The sequence below is a fragment of the Phascolarctos cinereus genome, unplaced genomic scaffold (assembly GCF_003287225.1).
Source record: "Phascolarctos cinereus isolate Bilbo 61053 unplaced genomic scaffold, phaCin_HiC Scaffold_5;HRSCAF=322, whole genome shotgun sequence".
NCBI lineage: Eukaryota > Metazoa > Chordata > Mammalia > Diprotodontia > Phascolarctidae > Phascolarctos > Phascolarctos cinereus.
Window position 1 is genome coordinate 88,553,149 of NW_027555958.1, and position 17,718 is coordinate 88,570,866.

General features: G+C 37.3%; 1 protein-coding gene across 4 annotated transcripts in view; it reads right to left on the minus strand.

The window, feature by feature from the left end:
• PACRG (parkin coregulated) overlaps positions 1 to 17,718 on the minus strand; it is a 627,029-nt gene that overhangs the window by 124,944 nt on the left and 484,367 nt on the right. For 2 of the 4 annotated variants that reach the window (XM_078156751.1, XM_020986761.2), the window contains one exon: positions 7,022 to 7,090. The exons of the other annotated variants lie outside the window; for them this stretch is intronic. In XM_078156751.1, coding sequence (XP_078012877.1) covers positions 7,022 to 7,090 — 69 coding nt within the window. The remainder of the gene's footprint in view (positions 1 to 7,021; positions 7,091 to 17,718) is intronic. 4 annotated transcript variants of the gene reach the window in all.

Sequence of the window (17,718 nt, forward strand, 5' to 3'; positions counted from 1 at the left end):
ACCCATTTTAAGTCATATCCTGTATCCCATCCTTGGTAAGGGTAGTATGTGGCTGTGTAGTAGTTACATCTTTTTTTGGTTAATTATTATTTATTATTACTTAATAATAATGACAATCCATAGGTATACCACATAGGTATATAAGTATACATTTTGAAGATTACATCGCATTCCCAACAATAGCCATTTGACACAGGTCATTATTAAAGCATTGCAAATTCATGTTCAGGTTGTTTTACTGACTTTATCATTGTCTTGCTCATTGGAATTTTTTTCAATATTCACTTTGATAAGATTTTGAATTCCAAATTTTTTTCTCCCTCCTCTCCCTCCCCCTTCCCCAAGTTGGCAAGCAATCTAATATAGGCTATACATGTACAATCATATTAAACATATTTCCATTTTAGTCATGTTCAGTCACATCTTTTTCAAAGGATACTGAGGAAAACTTTTGCATCAAATAAAATATACCATGTATTATATATGGTAGGGCCTGACTGGCATTGGTAGAATGAAAAACGTCCGACTGGGTTTCAAATGCCAGTTCTGGTGCCTAATTAGCTACATGACTCTTGGGTAAGCCACCTAACTTCTCTCTGAGTCTCAACTTCCTCATCTGTAAAATGGGAATGATAACAACTCCACTATGTATTTCATGGGATCACTATGAGGAAAGCACTTTGTAATTTATGAAACACTATGAAATTGTGAATTACTATCATTACTACTTAGAGAGTATATATGTCACTATACCAGAGGTTGCAGGGCATTCCATAATGGAGAAAACCTGAAGGGGTGACCCTAGTTCTTAAGAAGCATACCTCAACCCTTAGCTAAATGGTATTCTGACCCCAGGGAGGCAAAGGACTTTCATTTCTGTTGAAGTTGTTACAGCTAAAAGTCTCCTGGCTGCCATGACAACCATCCCTCTTCTTTATTGTCCTGTTGTTTTGGTCCTACTAGCCGCCATTTTAACTTGGGGGGCAAACAGGTCCCACCTTTTGTTATGGCCAAAATATTAATTCCTTTAACGCTGAGTTTCTTCTATCTTCCAGTTAAGTATGTTCCTTTATGGCAGTCCAAGCCAGTCTCTTAGTAGCCCTGTCTGCTTCAAGTAAGCATTCTCTACTTCATATTATATACGAAGAAAAAGTCAATTTTTAAAAATTCTATTCCTGAATTTTTTAAATGTATTTCTCCTTTAGACCCAATATCTTTATAGTTGAACAAGTTTTTTTTTTTTAATCTAATTCACACCATACAGAAAAAGGAACAGGCTTTTTTTTTTCCTTTAATGCCAGGCACTGTAGTAAGCACTTTTACAATTATCATCTCATTTGATCTTCACAACAACCCTGTGAGTTAGGTATTATTATTATTCCTATTTTATATATGAGGAAACCGAGGGAGACAGAAGTTAAGCAACTTGTCCAGGGTCACACAGCTAGTAAGTGTCTAAAGGCCACATTTGAATTCGGGTGTTCCTGATTCCAGACCCAGTGCTCTATCCACCAGGTCACTGAGCTTCCCCCACATAGAACAGGTAACAGTACTTTGATTAAATTCAAATGGCACTTTTTACTTGCTTAAAAAATAGTACCCATCTAAATTTTGAAAATGTATTCGTCTATACAAGTAACACTATATCATTTGTTGGTTTGTGAATCTTATTTATAAAGTCACTAATAAACAATATGTTTACCTTTTACAAATGAAAACGAAGAAACTTCTAATTATTTCGGGGTTGAAATAATACTCATATTTTCACAGCAGTTTATAGTTAGCTGCTATTTTAACACCTAAACTGAGTGGGAGGTTAAATTTACTGGAAAGTGTCTGCCAGGGAAAATGTGAACATAGAACTTTCAAAGGAGTATCAAATAAAATGATGCAGAATATTTTCTTTGAAAATCTATTTATACATTTAAGTTTTGAAATATACACCTAGGTTTATTTGCTTATTGGGGGGATTAGTTAGCTCTTTGCTTTTTGAAGGAGTAGGTCTTACTTTTCCCTATCTGGGAAAAGATTTTATGGATAGTGATCATCATTTTAACTACACAAGACAAAGACTATAATCTGATTTTTAAATAGTGATAAAAGCATAGGTCAAACAAGACTTGTTGAAAAAGAGGCTCCGATCTTTCAGTAAGAGATTAAATATTATGATGACATAGAGAGCAGGAGGGAAGTTTTCTCCTGCCAACAAAAATGATTTCACTTAGGGGGAAAAAAAACTACCCAACGCCTCTCACCTTTGAGAAAGATTTAAATAGCCGAGAGGAAGCCAGAAAAATTGATACTTGTTACAAATATCTACTTCCTGAAAGGAAAAAAAAATTAGTATCCTAGAGAGAAATTCGATAGAAAGCAAATCAAGCAAATACCAAAACAAAATTCCCAGTAATGTTATTTCAATAAAATGTGGTGTTTTGGTACAGAACGTCAATGATAATTTTTGTACATATATCAAAATTGCCTTCCTCTTCCTTCTTACCCCACTCAGCATTGATGATACATTCCCTTTTCTTTATCAATAATAAATCCAAATCTAATTATAAGAGATATCCCCGACCAGAGAACCTGGAAGATCTGATCTCAGTTGTGACAAAACCCCCTTTTTTCGTACATCTCAAATACATTAGGTCTGACGAGTCTATCTAGTCTCTAGTCTCTGTTTCAAACTCCTGCATGAATCCGTAAGTCCTTGACCAAGCTGCGTTTTGCTCTCAAGTTTCACTCAGCTTCTCTCTTACAACTTGGCTTTGTTCTCTTTGCACTTTGCTAAGCTCCTTTCACTTGTTGACCTCTCCTGGGAACTGACAACCTGCTTTGGTCTTTCTGTAGCTGAGGCCAATCTATATTTTGTCCAGTTCTTTACTCCCTGGCTTCTGTGACATACTTATATGGGTTCCAATTTCCCCATAGCCTATATGTAACCTTTCAGTGGAGAAGGAAATATGGGATTATGTCCCCTTGTGCTTAGAAATATATTTAGTGATATATTAAATAATGAGAACCTAGAGAGTGAAAGTTTTCAGAATATAGTTCAGGAGAAAATTAAATTCTGAGATAACATGAAAGTGCTGAAGATTTGGTCATAACAACAATAATCTATTAAAGATTTCTAAATAACATATCATAATTAGTTAGAGGTCCAACTAATATCACGAAGTCACATAGCTGTTCTAATGTGATCAAGAGTATCTTTTGAGGGGAATTTACAAAGATAGTGCTTTTCACAAACAAGAATCTCTCCAATTCCACCATAATTTGCATGTTACATCATTTCAAATTTTAATTTTTTCAAAAAATACAATTTATCCTTGATATTCTTTGAAATCAGAAAATCTATCAAGAAAATATATGTATCTATACATACTACATGCTACATAGCATATAGTATTATATATAGTATATAGCTATATATACTATAGGCTTAGAATTTAGTATATACAATATATATGATATGCTATATGTGCTCTTAGAATTTAGTTATATAATTTATACTATAAAATATAGACTATATGACATATAGTCTATATAATATATAGTATATGTGCATGTATACACAATATATCATATAATATGTATATGTACTACATATGGTATATATGTGTATGTATTGTGCGCATGCTCACACACACACACACACACACACACACACACACACACACACACACACACTTCCTTTTAGTTTCATCTAAATCAGGAGTTCTTGACCTGAGGCCTATAGATCTCCAAGGCTTCAATGAATAGATTTCAAGGGGGTCCCTGAACTTGGAAGGGAAAAAAAATTCATCTTTCTTTTCACTAACCCCAACTGAAATTTAGCATTTCTGTCAATTATAAATTTTAAAAAACATAGCATCCTGGGAAGGGGTCCACAGTTTTCCTCTGACGGCCAAAGAAGTCTAGGACACAAAAAAGATTTAAAACGCCTGATCTAAATAAAAACAATCTATTTTCACATCGCATGGGACTAATTAAAACAAAATAAGAAATACTTAGAATGGACCAACCTCCATAAGATTTGTAAAACACTGTATAAAAGCTGCCGAGATTCATTTGCAACAAGCCCCACTAAAAAGGCCCAATTCATATATGTAAATTGACAGGCACCTTCTCTCTATTTTATTTTAAAATCAATTAGTCTTATGAAGATACAAATTCTGAACAATTTTGGTACAGTGCCGATGGCTGTTTTTTTGATAAGGCTGTGACACCGACGTATTTTAATAACATTGAGTTTTGCCATTACTCTGCTACAGGAAAGGGGGACAGAATTAACTCTTCCTTTAGGGGATTAGAAGTGTGATGCACACTCAAGCAGTTGTTACATGAACTCATGTTCTGAAAGAGAAAGAAAAAATGCCAACCAAAACCTGAGGCAAGCAAAGTTTCTTTAGTTGTACAGATTAACCTTCACTGACAATTTATTTGATGGGCTCTAGTTACTGAACAGTGAGGCTCTTTTTCTTTTTCTTTTCCTTTTTTTTCTTTTCTTTTTTTTTTTTCCTAGCTGACTTCTTTATGTGACTACTGCATTGTCCATCATTTTAAGCAGTTGTTACGGGATGGGCTAGTAGGAAGGGAGAACATGAGAAACTATCTCATCATAGCTGCTTATGTCTACAGGATATTAGTGTTAGAAGGGACTTGAGAGTTTTAGTCCAGACCTCTTATTTTATTACTTTTAAAGTTTTATTGATGGCTTACTTTTACTTTTCTTATATCTCATTACTTTTTTTTACTTCATCCTTCTTTGTCCCCAAGAATGCTTCCCTCGTAACAAAGGTTTAATTTTTTTAAAGTTTTACAAAACCATGATGCATTGACCATGTCTCACAGTATATATAACATTCCACACTCCAGTCCCCTATCTCTCCACTGACACTACGTCTTCTTTGGGGCAAAGATCAGTCATTATAATTATACGGTTTTTGCCTTTATTTTAAGAGGAGGAAACTGAGGCCTTGTGAAAGGAAATGTGTCCCTTGCTTAGAGTCAGGCAGATACTTAGAGGCAGAAGTAGGCGTCTGGGAACACAAATTTCCTAACCTGATGTGACTCCACTCCTCTTTCCATTATATAACATCATCTCCCTTTCCCTCTTCATCCATAGCTGCTCTATCTGTGAGAAAAAGGGATGGGGGAAGGTGACCATTATACCTGGTCCTGGCTGAGTTTTCCAATTGTGTTCAAATAAATTAACTTGGGCCTTTTGATACTACAGGAAAAGGAGTCAGACTGAACTATTTACCAAATTTGAAGTACTCAATAGAATCCTTTAATAGTGAAACCCATAATAGTGAAATCAATCCAAGCACTCCAAATCATTTCAAGTAAATCCACATCATCTACAATGACAATAACCACTCTTCCTAGGAAATTTTCTAGGGTTCCTGACCATCCAGGGCAGTCATACAAGTTCGGGCAATTTTGGTCAAACCTGGATATCATCAGGTCACCACAAAAATCCTTAGCTTTATAAATATGTGTCTGACATCCAGATAATTGTGAAAGTAATGTCATTGAACCTTTCAACTTCTTGTTGTTCGGTTGTTTCAATAGGGTCCAACTCTTTGTGATCTCATTTTGTGGTTTTCTTTTTTTTTATTTAATACTTTTTAAAAAATAATTAATTTATTTTGAATTATCAACCATCACTTCCATAAGCTTTTGAGTTTTAAATTTTTCTCTCCCTCCCTCCTCAAGACAACACGCAATCTGATATAGGCTATACATATACATTCCTATCAAGCATATTTTCACATTAGTGATGTTGTAAGTAAGAATTAGAACCAATAGGAGGAACCACCAGAAAGAGGAAACAAAACTCAATAGAAGAAAGAAAAAAAAATTGCAAATAGCATGCTTCAATCTGCATTCAAACTCCATAGTTCTTCGTGGTTTTCTTGACAGAGCTCCTAGAGTAGTTTGTCATTTTTCCTTCTCTAGCTCATTTTACAGATGAGGAACTGAGGCAATCAGGGCTAAGTGACTTGCCTCGGGTCACGTAGCTAGTCAGTATTTGAGGCCAGATTTGAACTCATGAATATGAACCTGGCACCCTTTCCACTGACCCACCTATATATATATTTGGTATTAAATGAAATGTTAGGAAAGTGGTTCATTTTCCATGTTCTACTTTTCTTTCATGCTCTTCATGCTGTGACTAAGTCTACACAGCCCAAAGCAAAATGGATAATTAAGGCTAGGTAATTGCTCTTTCCCCCAATTATCCATTTATTTTAGGCAAAAGAAAGTATTTTTAGTTGGCATTTATGTGGGTGATCTGTGGCAGTTCAGGCCACATTGTGTCCAATATAAGCCTCACTCACGTATCTTGACTAATTATAATTCCAGTATGAAAAGCAGTTACAAAAACTCATCTGTGAACTCTGAAAATGAAGAATCCGGAGAAGCTGACAGCTGGTAACAATTTATGCTACTTGTTCTATGACGTTTTGCAGAATAAGAGGAAACTCGGACATGAAAAACTGAATTTGTTTGTGGCCCTGAAAGACAGACATCAGTAGTTAACTCTTTCTCATTTTGCAGATGAAGAATATGTGATTTGAGCTGCTACAGTGATTTGTTCAGTCACCTAGTTAATCAGTGGCAGGACTTAGGTTTTCCTCATCACAGGCAGGATTCAGGGCAGCAAGGGGTGTGTACATTTGCAACTAGAGCTACTTTTAAGTATACTTTTTAATGCGCATACTTATAATGCCAGGAAATTCCATTCCCCATGGTATGTGGCTTTGAAAAAAAAATCAAGATGCTTGTGTTATGGTAGAGGCTCAAGGCCTCTAGTACACACAGGAGGGGAAAATGTTTGAACCTTGTCTACAGCACATAAATGCTGCGTCTGTGATCTGTTGCCAGGCCTTTTTTTTTGAGGGGTACTCCTTTACTCCTTTCCATTTCACGCTCTGAGAACAACAGTCAAATCAACACGACCAGTTCTGGAAAGGGCATATTGTCAATTTATTGATTGCCTTATGATTCTACTCACCATCCCTGTTTCTTCCTTGACCAAAATACCATTCCTCTAGCCACCATGCTCTTATATGTGCTGTCTTTACTGTGAGAACAATAACAATAATAGAATAATTGCAATATCATCAGGAAACAGAATTTTTTTATGATTCTCAATGCTAAAACCTTCTCTCTGAAATTATTTTCAATTTATCCTATATATATCTTATTTATATATAGTTTGCATGTTTTTTCCCATTTAGAATGTGAGCTCCTTGAAACAACGACTGGTTTTTGTCATCGTCGTGGTTGTTGTTGTTTTTGCCTTTCTCTGTATTGCCAGCACTTAGCATAGTGTCTGGCACATAGGAGATATTGAGTAAATGCTTTTATTATTCATTCATTCATTCATTCATTCATTCATTCATTCATTCATTCATGGCAACCAAGATTACAAAAGGAAGTATCTATGACTCCTATTTTTTCTGGCTCCTCATAATTCCTTAAGTGGAACAGTGGGCGATTCTCCTTTCCAGCTTTACGAAGAAAAAAAAAATAACCCTATACATCTAGAAGGAAGAAAGTTTACTACTGTATGTGTATAGGGAGGGAGGGAAGTCGGATCTAACAAATTCAGGTAGGTTGGCAGTGGGTTTTCCCTTTGGTTTACAAGAGCTGGGCCTACAGGCTGATTGACTTACGCTCCTGTCCCACTATGTTTAGCTTGCACAAGAATACCACTGGCATCATTCCATTGGCTCTCACTGGACAAATATACTAACTCAATCCCTTTTCATTAGTATAACATTAACTAACAAATTTTAAAGATATATAAAAATAGATTATCTACACTTGTGTGGGGTGGGAGAGGAACAAGGCAATGAAATAGAAGGGAACTAGTGGGCTTTTGGGAGAGTTCAATGCTTCCCTACTCCCTGGGGACCCAGTGTCTGAGCACCCCATGCTCTCCAGATTCTAGAAAAGGCCATGTCTCTGGATAGAATCCCCACCCTTCACCAGTACAGAAAAAAATGGAAGACTTTCTTGTCCAAATAAAGCCTAGAAAAGGATAGTATAACATTAGAATTCACCAACAACCTCTGAGAGGCTTTTTTAAAAAATAGATCTACAAGTTTAATATGATTTTCAATTTTTTTAAATCTTTAAAAAATTTTAAATGATTACTCCTCAAAGCAAAAAACCACCATTCTTAAATGAAATAGAGAAATCCATCAGTGGTGTTTCTAAATGACGATACATTTTTACACATGAAAGTTCTGTCAGTATTCCTGAATAGGTAATCAGCTTTTTCTTTTCTGTTTTTTAAAAATAAAAACACTTTCTTATGTGTATTGAGCACCTTTACCTCTTCTTGCAATCACAGGATAATTATCTGGTGAAAATTAACTAGTACTGTATATTGAGAAGAAAATGCTTATCAAAATATGAAAACTCTGGACACACCAAGAGTTACCATAAATTTATATATTTATGAATTTATTATTTTTTACCTGGCACCTGAGAATAGGAATAAAAACAAAATAAAAACATTATGTTTTGTCTGCTCTGGACACTCTACTGGTCATAACTCTATCAATACATCTGGAATGGCATTTGTGAAATTCAATCCTGTCCTTCTAATGGTATTTTTGTGCTGTTAGGAAAGTATGTATGAGCTCAGAAATATGTGACACATGGATGAGGAGTTTGTGATCTTGGCATTTGGAGTTCAAGGTTAACTATTTTCTCATAGACAGAATTGAGGAAGGCATGATAGATCTGGGGAGTAAACTCCGCTAATTATATATTTGGGGGATAATTCTTCTTTGGGCCCACTACATTCCCTATTACATGGTCTGAAGGGGTGCCTGCTAACCATGTCCTGTGCTGGCATCTGCTTATGTTTGCTGAGATATGCTCTCTGAGACAGTGCCCAAAGGGTGTACAGACTGGTGCACAGTAATCATTTTCTGTGCATTCTGCCTAGGTACTGCTCCTTTCTCAAAATGGGGCATGTCAGGAAGAATGTAGGTTTAGAACAAAGAAATTATCTGCCCTCTTGCCTCCAAATCCATCTCTTTTCCAGCTGGTCAAAGGAAAAACGTGTATGGGATCTCCTTGCGACTTCCTTTCTAATTTAAAGAGATGTAGGAAGTTAAATTTCCTTCAGGGCCGCACAAAAATTTCAACTTTCTCACCCTTCTGGCCTTCATAATACTATAGATCAACCCAGGATCTCCTTGTGTAATGAAAGAAAAGAATGCTATTTCATGTTTACTTTCCCAATAGCATACATAGAAATCTAGACAAACCCTTCTTCTACCTCCAGAAAGAAGTTAGAATCACTGGGGTCCCCAGATAAAATTATTTTGAAGCCACTGGTTTAGCATGACTCAGTTCACAACCTCCTGAGGTCACCTTGCTCTTCAACCTGCTAAAGTACCTTGTCTCAGGTCTGCTAATTTAGGAAAGGGACATCTCTAACTGCCAAAAATGCAATGTGAATTACACTAAAAGTATTTTTGAGTCATAGGATCTGGGACTTAAGAGTTGGAAGGAACCTTAAAAGCCTTCCAACCTCCTCAATTTACTGATGAGGAAACAGTTCCAGTGAGATTAAATGACTTGCCCAAGATTACATAGAAAACTTTTGATAAGCCTCTGAAATTTATTCATATTTTCATAAGAAAATGGCATGGATTCAACTTGGAGACAAGATAGGACATTTTATCTATAATCCACTTTCTCTACAATAACAATGACATCTTATATCTGCATAGTGCTTATGTTTTTCAAAGTGCTTTCCCATATACTATTCCATGTTATATATCAGATCAACAATACTCTATGAGGCAGCATGGCATAAGAGAGAGAGGGAGAGCCATGCAGCAAGGAAGACTGAGTTCAAGTTCTGACCCAAACTGGTTGTTTGACCCAGGGCAAGTCAATCAACCTCTCAGTGCTCTAAGCAACTCTCTTACAATACAGACTGCAGAAGGGTTACTAATCTCTATTGGTGGAGATAATTTTCTTATTTGGAAGTTCCCTAAACCACTGAAATGACAGATCCAGTTTCCTCTATCAGATCAGAACCTCACATTCTTAGCTTTTTGCCCTCTCATCAAGGGCCTGGAGTGATATGTTACCCCTCTGAGCTAGCTAATTTCACCTGTCTTCCAAGGGTCTCATATCCCTCTTCTATTTGGCCAATTTTTCTTTTTAGGATATTCTTCTCCTCATTGGCTTTTTGGACCTCTTGTGCCATTTGGGTTAGGCTATTTTTTAAGGTGTTATTTTCTTCAGTATTTTTTTGGGTCTCCTTTAGCAAGCTGTTGACTTGTTTTTCATGATTTTCTTGTATCACTCTCATTTCTCTTCCCAGTTTTTCCTCTGCTTCCCTTACTTGCTTCTCAAAATCCCTTTTGAGCTCTTCCAAGGCCTGGGACAGATTCATATTTTTCTTGGAGGCTTTGGATGTGGGAGCTTTGACTTTGTTGTCTTCTTCTGGTTGTATGTTTTGATCTTCTTTGTCACCAAAGTAAGATACTATAGTCTTTTTGTGCTGCTTGCTCATGATCCCAGCCAATTACTTGAGTTTTAAACTCTTTGTTAAGGTAAGAGTCTGCTTCCAATGTGGAGAATTTACTGTTCCAAGCTTTATATAGCTGTTTTCAGAGATACCTGTAGGGACCTGTAAATTTTCAGTTCTTGCAAGGTAGTGGATAAGGGGTGAGGTGTTTACTCCTTTCCTGGCCTCTGCTGTGGTCTATTAGTGATCACAAGCACTCCTTTCTGTTCTAGAACTGTGAGGAAGGTTTCCTGTCTACAACCACTACGAGCTCCATCGTGCCAGTGCTCCTCCTCACCCCAGAACCCCTGTCCAGAACTGTGACCCAGATCCAAGCACGGGCAAAGCAAGAGATTCCTGCCTCAGCACCAGCAGAGATCCCTGCAATCCCCACTCTGGTCAGCCATTCGATTCCCCCTCAGTCTGTGGGCCGGAAGCTCGGGAAGTAGATGCCCACCCCAGAGCCACGCTCTGCGCTCTCAGGGAACTGGAGCTGAGACCCTGCCTTCCTCTCTCAGCACCACAGAAACAGACTTTTCCCACTGAACTTCTAAGTTGTCTTTGGCATTGGTGGATTCAGGAGTCTGGAAACCACCACAGCTGCCCACAATTCAGTCCTCTGAGGCCTGTTCCAGGTTTGCTGCGCCTGTGCTCCCATGCCCTGCTGCGCTACTCTTCCAGCCCGATGGAATATACCTTTCTGATCAATCATCCAGATTGTCTTGGGCTGGAAGTTTGATTCATTCTGTCTTTCTGTGAGTTCTGCTGCCTTAGAATTTGTTTACAGCCATTTTTATAGGTATTTGGAGGGGTTTGGGGGAGACCTCAAGCCTCATATCCCTCTTCTGCCAAGCACTTTACCCCTCCCCTGCCAGCAATTTCCTTTAAAATGAAAGGCAAAGAGAGAACAGTTATAATCTTGAATAGAAAGTAAGGAAGGTGGTTGAATGGGAATCCATTCTGACAATATACCTCTAGACAAATACAATTACAGAGCACTTTTTTTCTCCTCCAGAGGTGATTTCAAAATTGACTCACAGGTTTAAGGAAAAGAAAAGCCCCTACAGTGTTTATAAGGATTGTCATTAATGGTAAGGCAGTCACTCACTCACACACACATACACACACACACACACACACACACACACACACACACGAAGGGATAATTCATATGAGTGGAAAAAAATACCCATTAAGTAAATACATTTTTAATTGGTTGGAAAAGGAGGGTGTTACAAACATTGAAGGTATAGATAGGGTTAAGAAACTTTACCAAAATTAAGCAAGTAACAGCATGGTGTAGTGAAGAATCCTAATGGCTTTTGAACGAGGAGATCTAGATTCAACTCTTGCCCACGACATCATTGAACTGTTACCACAGGCTAATGATTTAACCTTTCTTAGCATTAGTTTCTTTACCTGTCAAATGAGAATAACACTTGCATGATCTACCTCACAAGGTTATTGACTTCATTAAACTTCAAAAATACCATATATGGGCAAGTTACTCTTACTACCACCTCACTAAGAAGGCTTTTTTGACCTCTAACCTTCCGCACCCTCCATAAAGGTAAGAACGATCTTGTTCTCATGTTCTGTACAATATTTTGTCAGGATCTTCTTGGTTCTTATCCTAGTCTGCCTTGTATTATATTTATTTGTGTGCGTGTTGAACTGTTCCCATTTGATTGGGGGCTGGGACTGTGTCATTTTTCTTTTGTGTATCTCAAATGCATAGCAGTGTCTTATGCATAGTAAAATGTTTATTGAATGAAATTGAACTGGATTGAATTTGTTGAATTCAGTTCAAGAATTTTGACTTGTGAAGGAAAGAAATAAGACAAAAAAGCTGGATGGAGTCAAGAGTTGGACATAGACTCTTCCAATATTAGGGCATGTGACTATGTGTTTACTCAAACAAAGCTCATGGAGAAGGAGAGAGTGAAAACTCATAGTGATTCCTACCTATTCTGGTTTATCCTTTATGCTGCCTGCTAGCATAATCTTTTTAAAAATTTATGCATGGATTCCGTCATGTCATTCCTTTGCTCAGACTATATTAGTAGCATCTTCATTCGTTCCTAATTGCCTAATAAACTAAAGTTTAAACTCCATTTGACATTTAAGGCCCTCTATAATCGTACTACTCTGACTTTCCAGCCCTATCTCATATTACACTCTTCAATACATTCCATACGCCAGCCAAGCTGGATTTCCAGTCCAGTTGGGAATAGATTTCTATTTTCCAAGGAGTTTTATCTTTTAGAAATTAGTATGGGCCCAAAGGTTGCTAGATGGTAGACGTGCCCTATTGAATTGTGTAAGGAAAGCATATCTAGCAGGTGGTTCTTGAATGGACCAGAGAAGAGAAAGCAAATGGAATTGAGGAGGCCAGCGAGGAAGTTATTGCAATGATCTAAGCATAAGATGATAAAGTACTTAAAATATGATGGCAGCTTTGGAAATGGAGGTGAAGGGATGAATATAAGACATTTCAAAAGAAAAAATATTTTGTGGGGAACAGTGACTGAATGTGAGGTATAAACAATATGGAAAAGTTAAATATTAGTATAAGGTTTTGAGTCTTAGAACATTGGTTAAATACTAAAAGGGAAGTTGAAAGGTGATATTTGAGAGGAAAGATGATTATTGCAGTTGCTATATATCAAATTTTATATGACAATCAACATTTAATTTATTTAAAAAAATTTTTTTTAGGCAATTGGGGTTAAGTGACTTGCCAGGGTCACACAGCTAGTAAGTGTCAAGTGTTTGGTCTGAGGGCGGATTTGAACTCAGGTCCTCCGGACTTCAGGGTCAGTGCTCTATGCACTGTGCCACCTAGCTGCCCCCGATGATCAACATTTAAGTGTCAAATAGGTGGCATAAAGCATTGGGCCTGGAGTCAGGAAGATCTGAGTTCAAATGTGCTCTCAGAAACCTAACAGCTATGAAAGACTTGGCAAGTTATTTAACCTGTCTCTGCTTCAGTTTCCTCATCTGCCAAAAAAGGATATTAATAGTACCAATCTCCAAGGCTGTTATGAATATAAAATAATATTTGTAAACCTTAAAGTGCTATGTAAATGCTAGTTATTGTTAGCATTGTTGTTGTTGTTATTAAATGCTCAGTAGGCAGCTGGAGATTCAGGACAGGAGCTGGGGTGAGAGAATAGGGCTGAAAATACAGATTTAGGAATCATTGGCACATATGGGATAAGTGAAGCTATGACAATAACTGAGGTCTGAGTATAGAGAAAAGGTTAAAGAAGAAATGCCCACATTTAGCTACAGAGGTTTCAATTCAATAAGCACTTATTAAGCACCTTCTATTTGCCAGGCAGGTATTGTGTTAGCCTTTAAGGAATCAAAGGAAAAAAAAAACATCAAAAAGTTTTTGCCCTCAAAGAGCTTATTAGGGGTAAATATAAACAATATAAGCTCGTTTATTGGTAACTGGTAGATTCTGTTGGTATTTGGGGAACTATAATGTAATATGGAGCCATGGGTTACTTTCAAGAGAACAATTTCAACATAGTGGTGTGGACAAGAATTAAATGAGAGGAACTTAGGGAGGAACTGGTAGAAGAAAATGGTGGTGGTAGGAAAAAATTCGTTTCCTAATGGTGACACTGAAGGTCAATGTGACACTAATGTTATCCTTTTCATTTCCGATCTATATTTTCTACAAAAAGAATATCTTAACATGCATCACTTAGGGGAAATATACATCTCCGAGGAATTTCCCTATATGTGATAGATAGTTGTCGCTGGTGGGAGGAAAAGATACAGTTATCCCCAAATGAAAAATCATTTTGCGTGCAACAGTCATCTTTGATTCTTCACTCCTTCTAACAGGCCTGACCTACCCAACCCTCACCACATCCAGTAAGTTGTCAAGTCTTATTGATATAGCCTCCACATCTTTCACTTGTATAATCTCTTCAGTCACACAATCAACACTTTAGTCCAGGCTCTTAAAACCCCCTTCTTGGACTACTGGAATAGCCTCTAATTGGTCTCCTTGATCCAGGCCTCCTTCTCTTCAATCCATTCTCTACCAAATAGCTAAAATATTTTTCCCAAGCTATAAGTCTCACCACAACCTATATCAACTCTTTGGCCAAGCATATGAGGCCATCCACAATCTGGTTCTTCTCCACTAATCTTCTAGCCTGATTTCATACTAGTCTCTTTCATCAACTTAGATCTTTCAGTCCAAATGGACCATTATTTTGTTTCATGAACTAGACATTCTATCTCCCACCTTCATGAATTCATTGAAGCCACCCCTTCTGCCCGGAATGTACTCCTCCATCATCACTTTTCAGAATTTTGTCTTCCTTTAAGTTTCATCTCAAGAGTCCCTCTTCTGTGAAGCCTCTTGTCATTCCCAATCCTTCCCCTCTCCAGCTATTAGTACTCTTTACTCCTCAATTTTCTTGGTAATATACTTATTTGCATTGAGTCTATCCCCAGTAACAGGGAAGCTCCCAGAGGGCAGGAAGTGATTTTTTTTTCCCCTTTGTATCCTCAGTGCTTAGCACTGTCACTTGTAGTCATAAATCCTTATGTGTTGAATTGTTTTTATACTGAAAGCAAGTGGTTCCCCTGGGGAAATCCTAGACCAGGGCAGTATAAACACAGATCCTAGAGGTTCAGGAGAAACTATTCTGACATCAAGACTTTGGTGAATTGTTCCCCATAATACTGCATTAGCTTTTTGGGCTTTATAGACTTTCTTGCTGTGTGTCTTCACCTTCCCCATATTCAGTCTGCTGCCAAGGTCCGTCTATTTTACCTTTATAATATCTCTAGTATATGCCCCCTTCTCTTCCCAGATATAGGCATCAGCCTGATTCTGGTCCTTATCTCCTCATACCTGGACTATTGCAATAGCTACTGGTTGGTTAGCCTTTTCTTCATCTGCCACTCAGGCATCAAAGTGACCATAAAGGATAAGTCTGACTATGTCACCTCCCCTCACCTCCAACAAACTTCTGTGGCTCCCTATCACTTTCTGCTTTAGAATTTGTTTAGAGTCCTTTTTTAAAGGTATTTGGAAGGGTTTGAAGGAGAGCTCAGGTGAGTCCCTGCCTTTACTCTGCTACCTTGGCTCTGCCTCCTCCCTATCACTTTCAAGATCAAATACAAAACCTTGTATTCAGCATTCAAAGCCCTCTGTAAGCCTTCCCTGTCCACTCTACCTTTCCAGTCTTCTTACAGTGCCCCCACAACTAGCATATGCCCTCAAATAAGACATTCCATTTCCCAACTCAGGGTATTTTCAGTACCTCTTCCTCAGTCCTTCCTGACTTCCCTGGTTCCTTCAGTTTCTAGCTACAATCCTACCTTCTTCAAGAAGCCTTTCTCCCTTAATTCTAGTGCCTTCTCTCTGTTGAACATTGCCAATTTATCCCATATATAACTTGTTTGTACATAGTTATTTGCGTGTTGTCATCCACATTAGACTGAGCTTTTTGGAGAGCAAAGATTGTCTTTTGCCTTTCTCTGTATCCCTAGCACCTAAGTATAGTACCTGGCAGATAGGAAGACCTTAATAAATGTTTATTGAGTATTTATAGGTCTATGAAAACAAAGAGCATGTGATATTCATAGTGCACATCTTAGAAAGGTCAGTGATAGTAACAGAAAGGAAAAAAAAGTTAGAGTGAGGAAGAGAGACAGAAGAAAGGGGATGCATTGGGGAAAGCAGAAATGATGTGTAGCTTAATAATACCTCCCATTTAGACAGTTAAGTTTTATAAAACATTTACTTTCCTGACAATAGCCTCGTAAGGAAGATAACATAAGCTTTATTATCCCCATTTTACAGATGAGGAAACTAAAGTTCAGATATTCAATGTTTTGCTATACTCAAACAGCTAATCATTATCTTAATTTCAGAATTAGAATTTAAACATTGGCCTCTGACTCCAAGTTCTATCCTTTTTCATCACATGACCTTTTTTTATTCTAATTCTGACCTGTCTGCTGCCTGATTTCTTACTATTCAAGCATTCATGCTTTAGTCTTCATGATTAATGATTATACTTTCAAAACACTTGTGTAATGGAGGGCAGATGTTTATGTCCTTCAAAAAGAGCTGCTGCTGATGGTTTTTTTTTTTAATCAACCAAGCAACTCTAACATGGAAAACATGCCATTCCTCTGTGTGTGTATACATACACATATGCCACTATGACTACCAAATATGTTGTCAACTCCTAATGCACTCAATCCATCTGAAAGGACAGCTGGCAATTAGGTTCCCTGTCAAACACAAGACCTTTCTTTGAATGGTAGGGTACGTGTGCCCATAATCCTACTTGCAATACACAACATACAGATAATTGCCTATGTAATAAGTTCCCAGGCAATATTGGGAAGGAAAGGGAGAGAGAAAGAAAAGGGAAGAAAAGAAAAAGAATGTAAAGGGAAGGGAAGAAAAGAGAAAAAATGAAACAGAGAAAGGAAGGAGAAGGAAGAAAAAGAAAAAGTTTTTAAAAAGTAAAGAAAAAATACTCTGGGGATATTAAAAGTATCTAGGATGAAATAAGTGTTCCTTGATTTGTTTTGGGATTTGATGGCATTATTTATTTTGGGGTCACAGGGAGTGGACTAGATTTCTGGTGGCCGATCCTTCATATATTTTAAAATTAAAGAGAAACTCAAAATGTGTGGAGGACTTAATGGAACCCTTTAAATTTAGCTGCCTCATACACTATAGAGCAGTGTATATGATGTGATTTCAGACCATCAGGCCTAATAGCTGTATAATCTTCCTTCTCAAAAAAGGAAAGCTGAGACTGATGACTTTAAGAAGGAGAGCTTATTTAGACAAAGAATGCAATGCATTTCACAGATGGTCCTGTCTGTTGTCTAATTTGCCTTGTAAAGACTTTGAAGAGATATTTTATTGACCTGAGTTAGATTTGAATAAATTTGTTCTTTTATATTTGCTCTTCACACAATTATTGGATTCCTATGGCAGAATTTTTAACGCAATATTTTGGTAAACACAGAAACTTACTAACAATTTTTTCAGAAAAAAATCAAATGAATAAAAATAAGAATAAAAAAGGAATTACAAAGTTCCTTTCCTAAAGTTCTTTCTAAAGTTCAGTAATTCTTTATATTGAATGAAAACTTCCATCACAATTGGG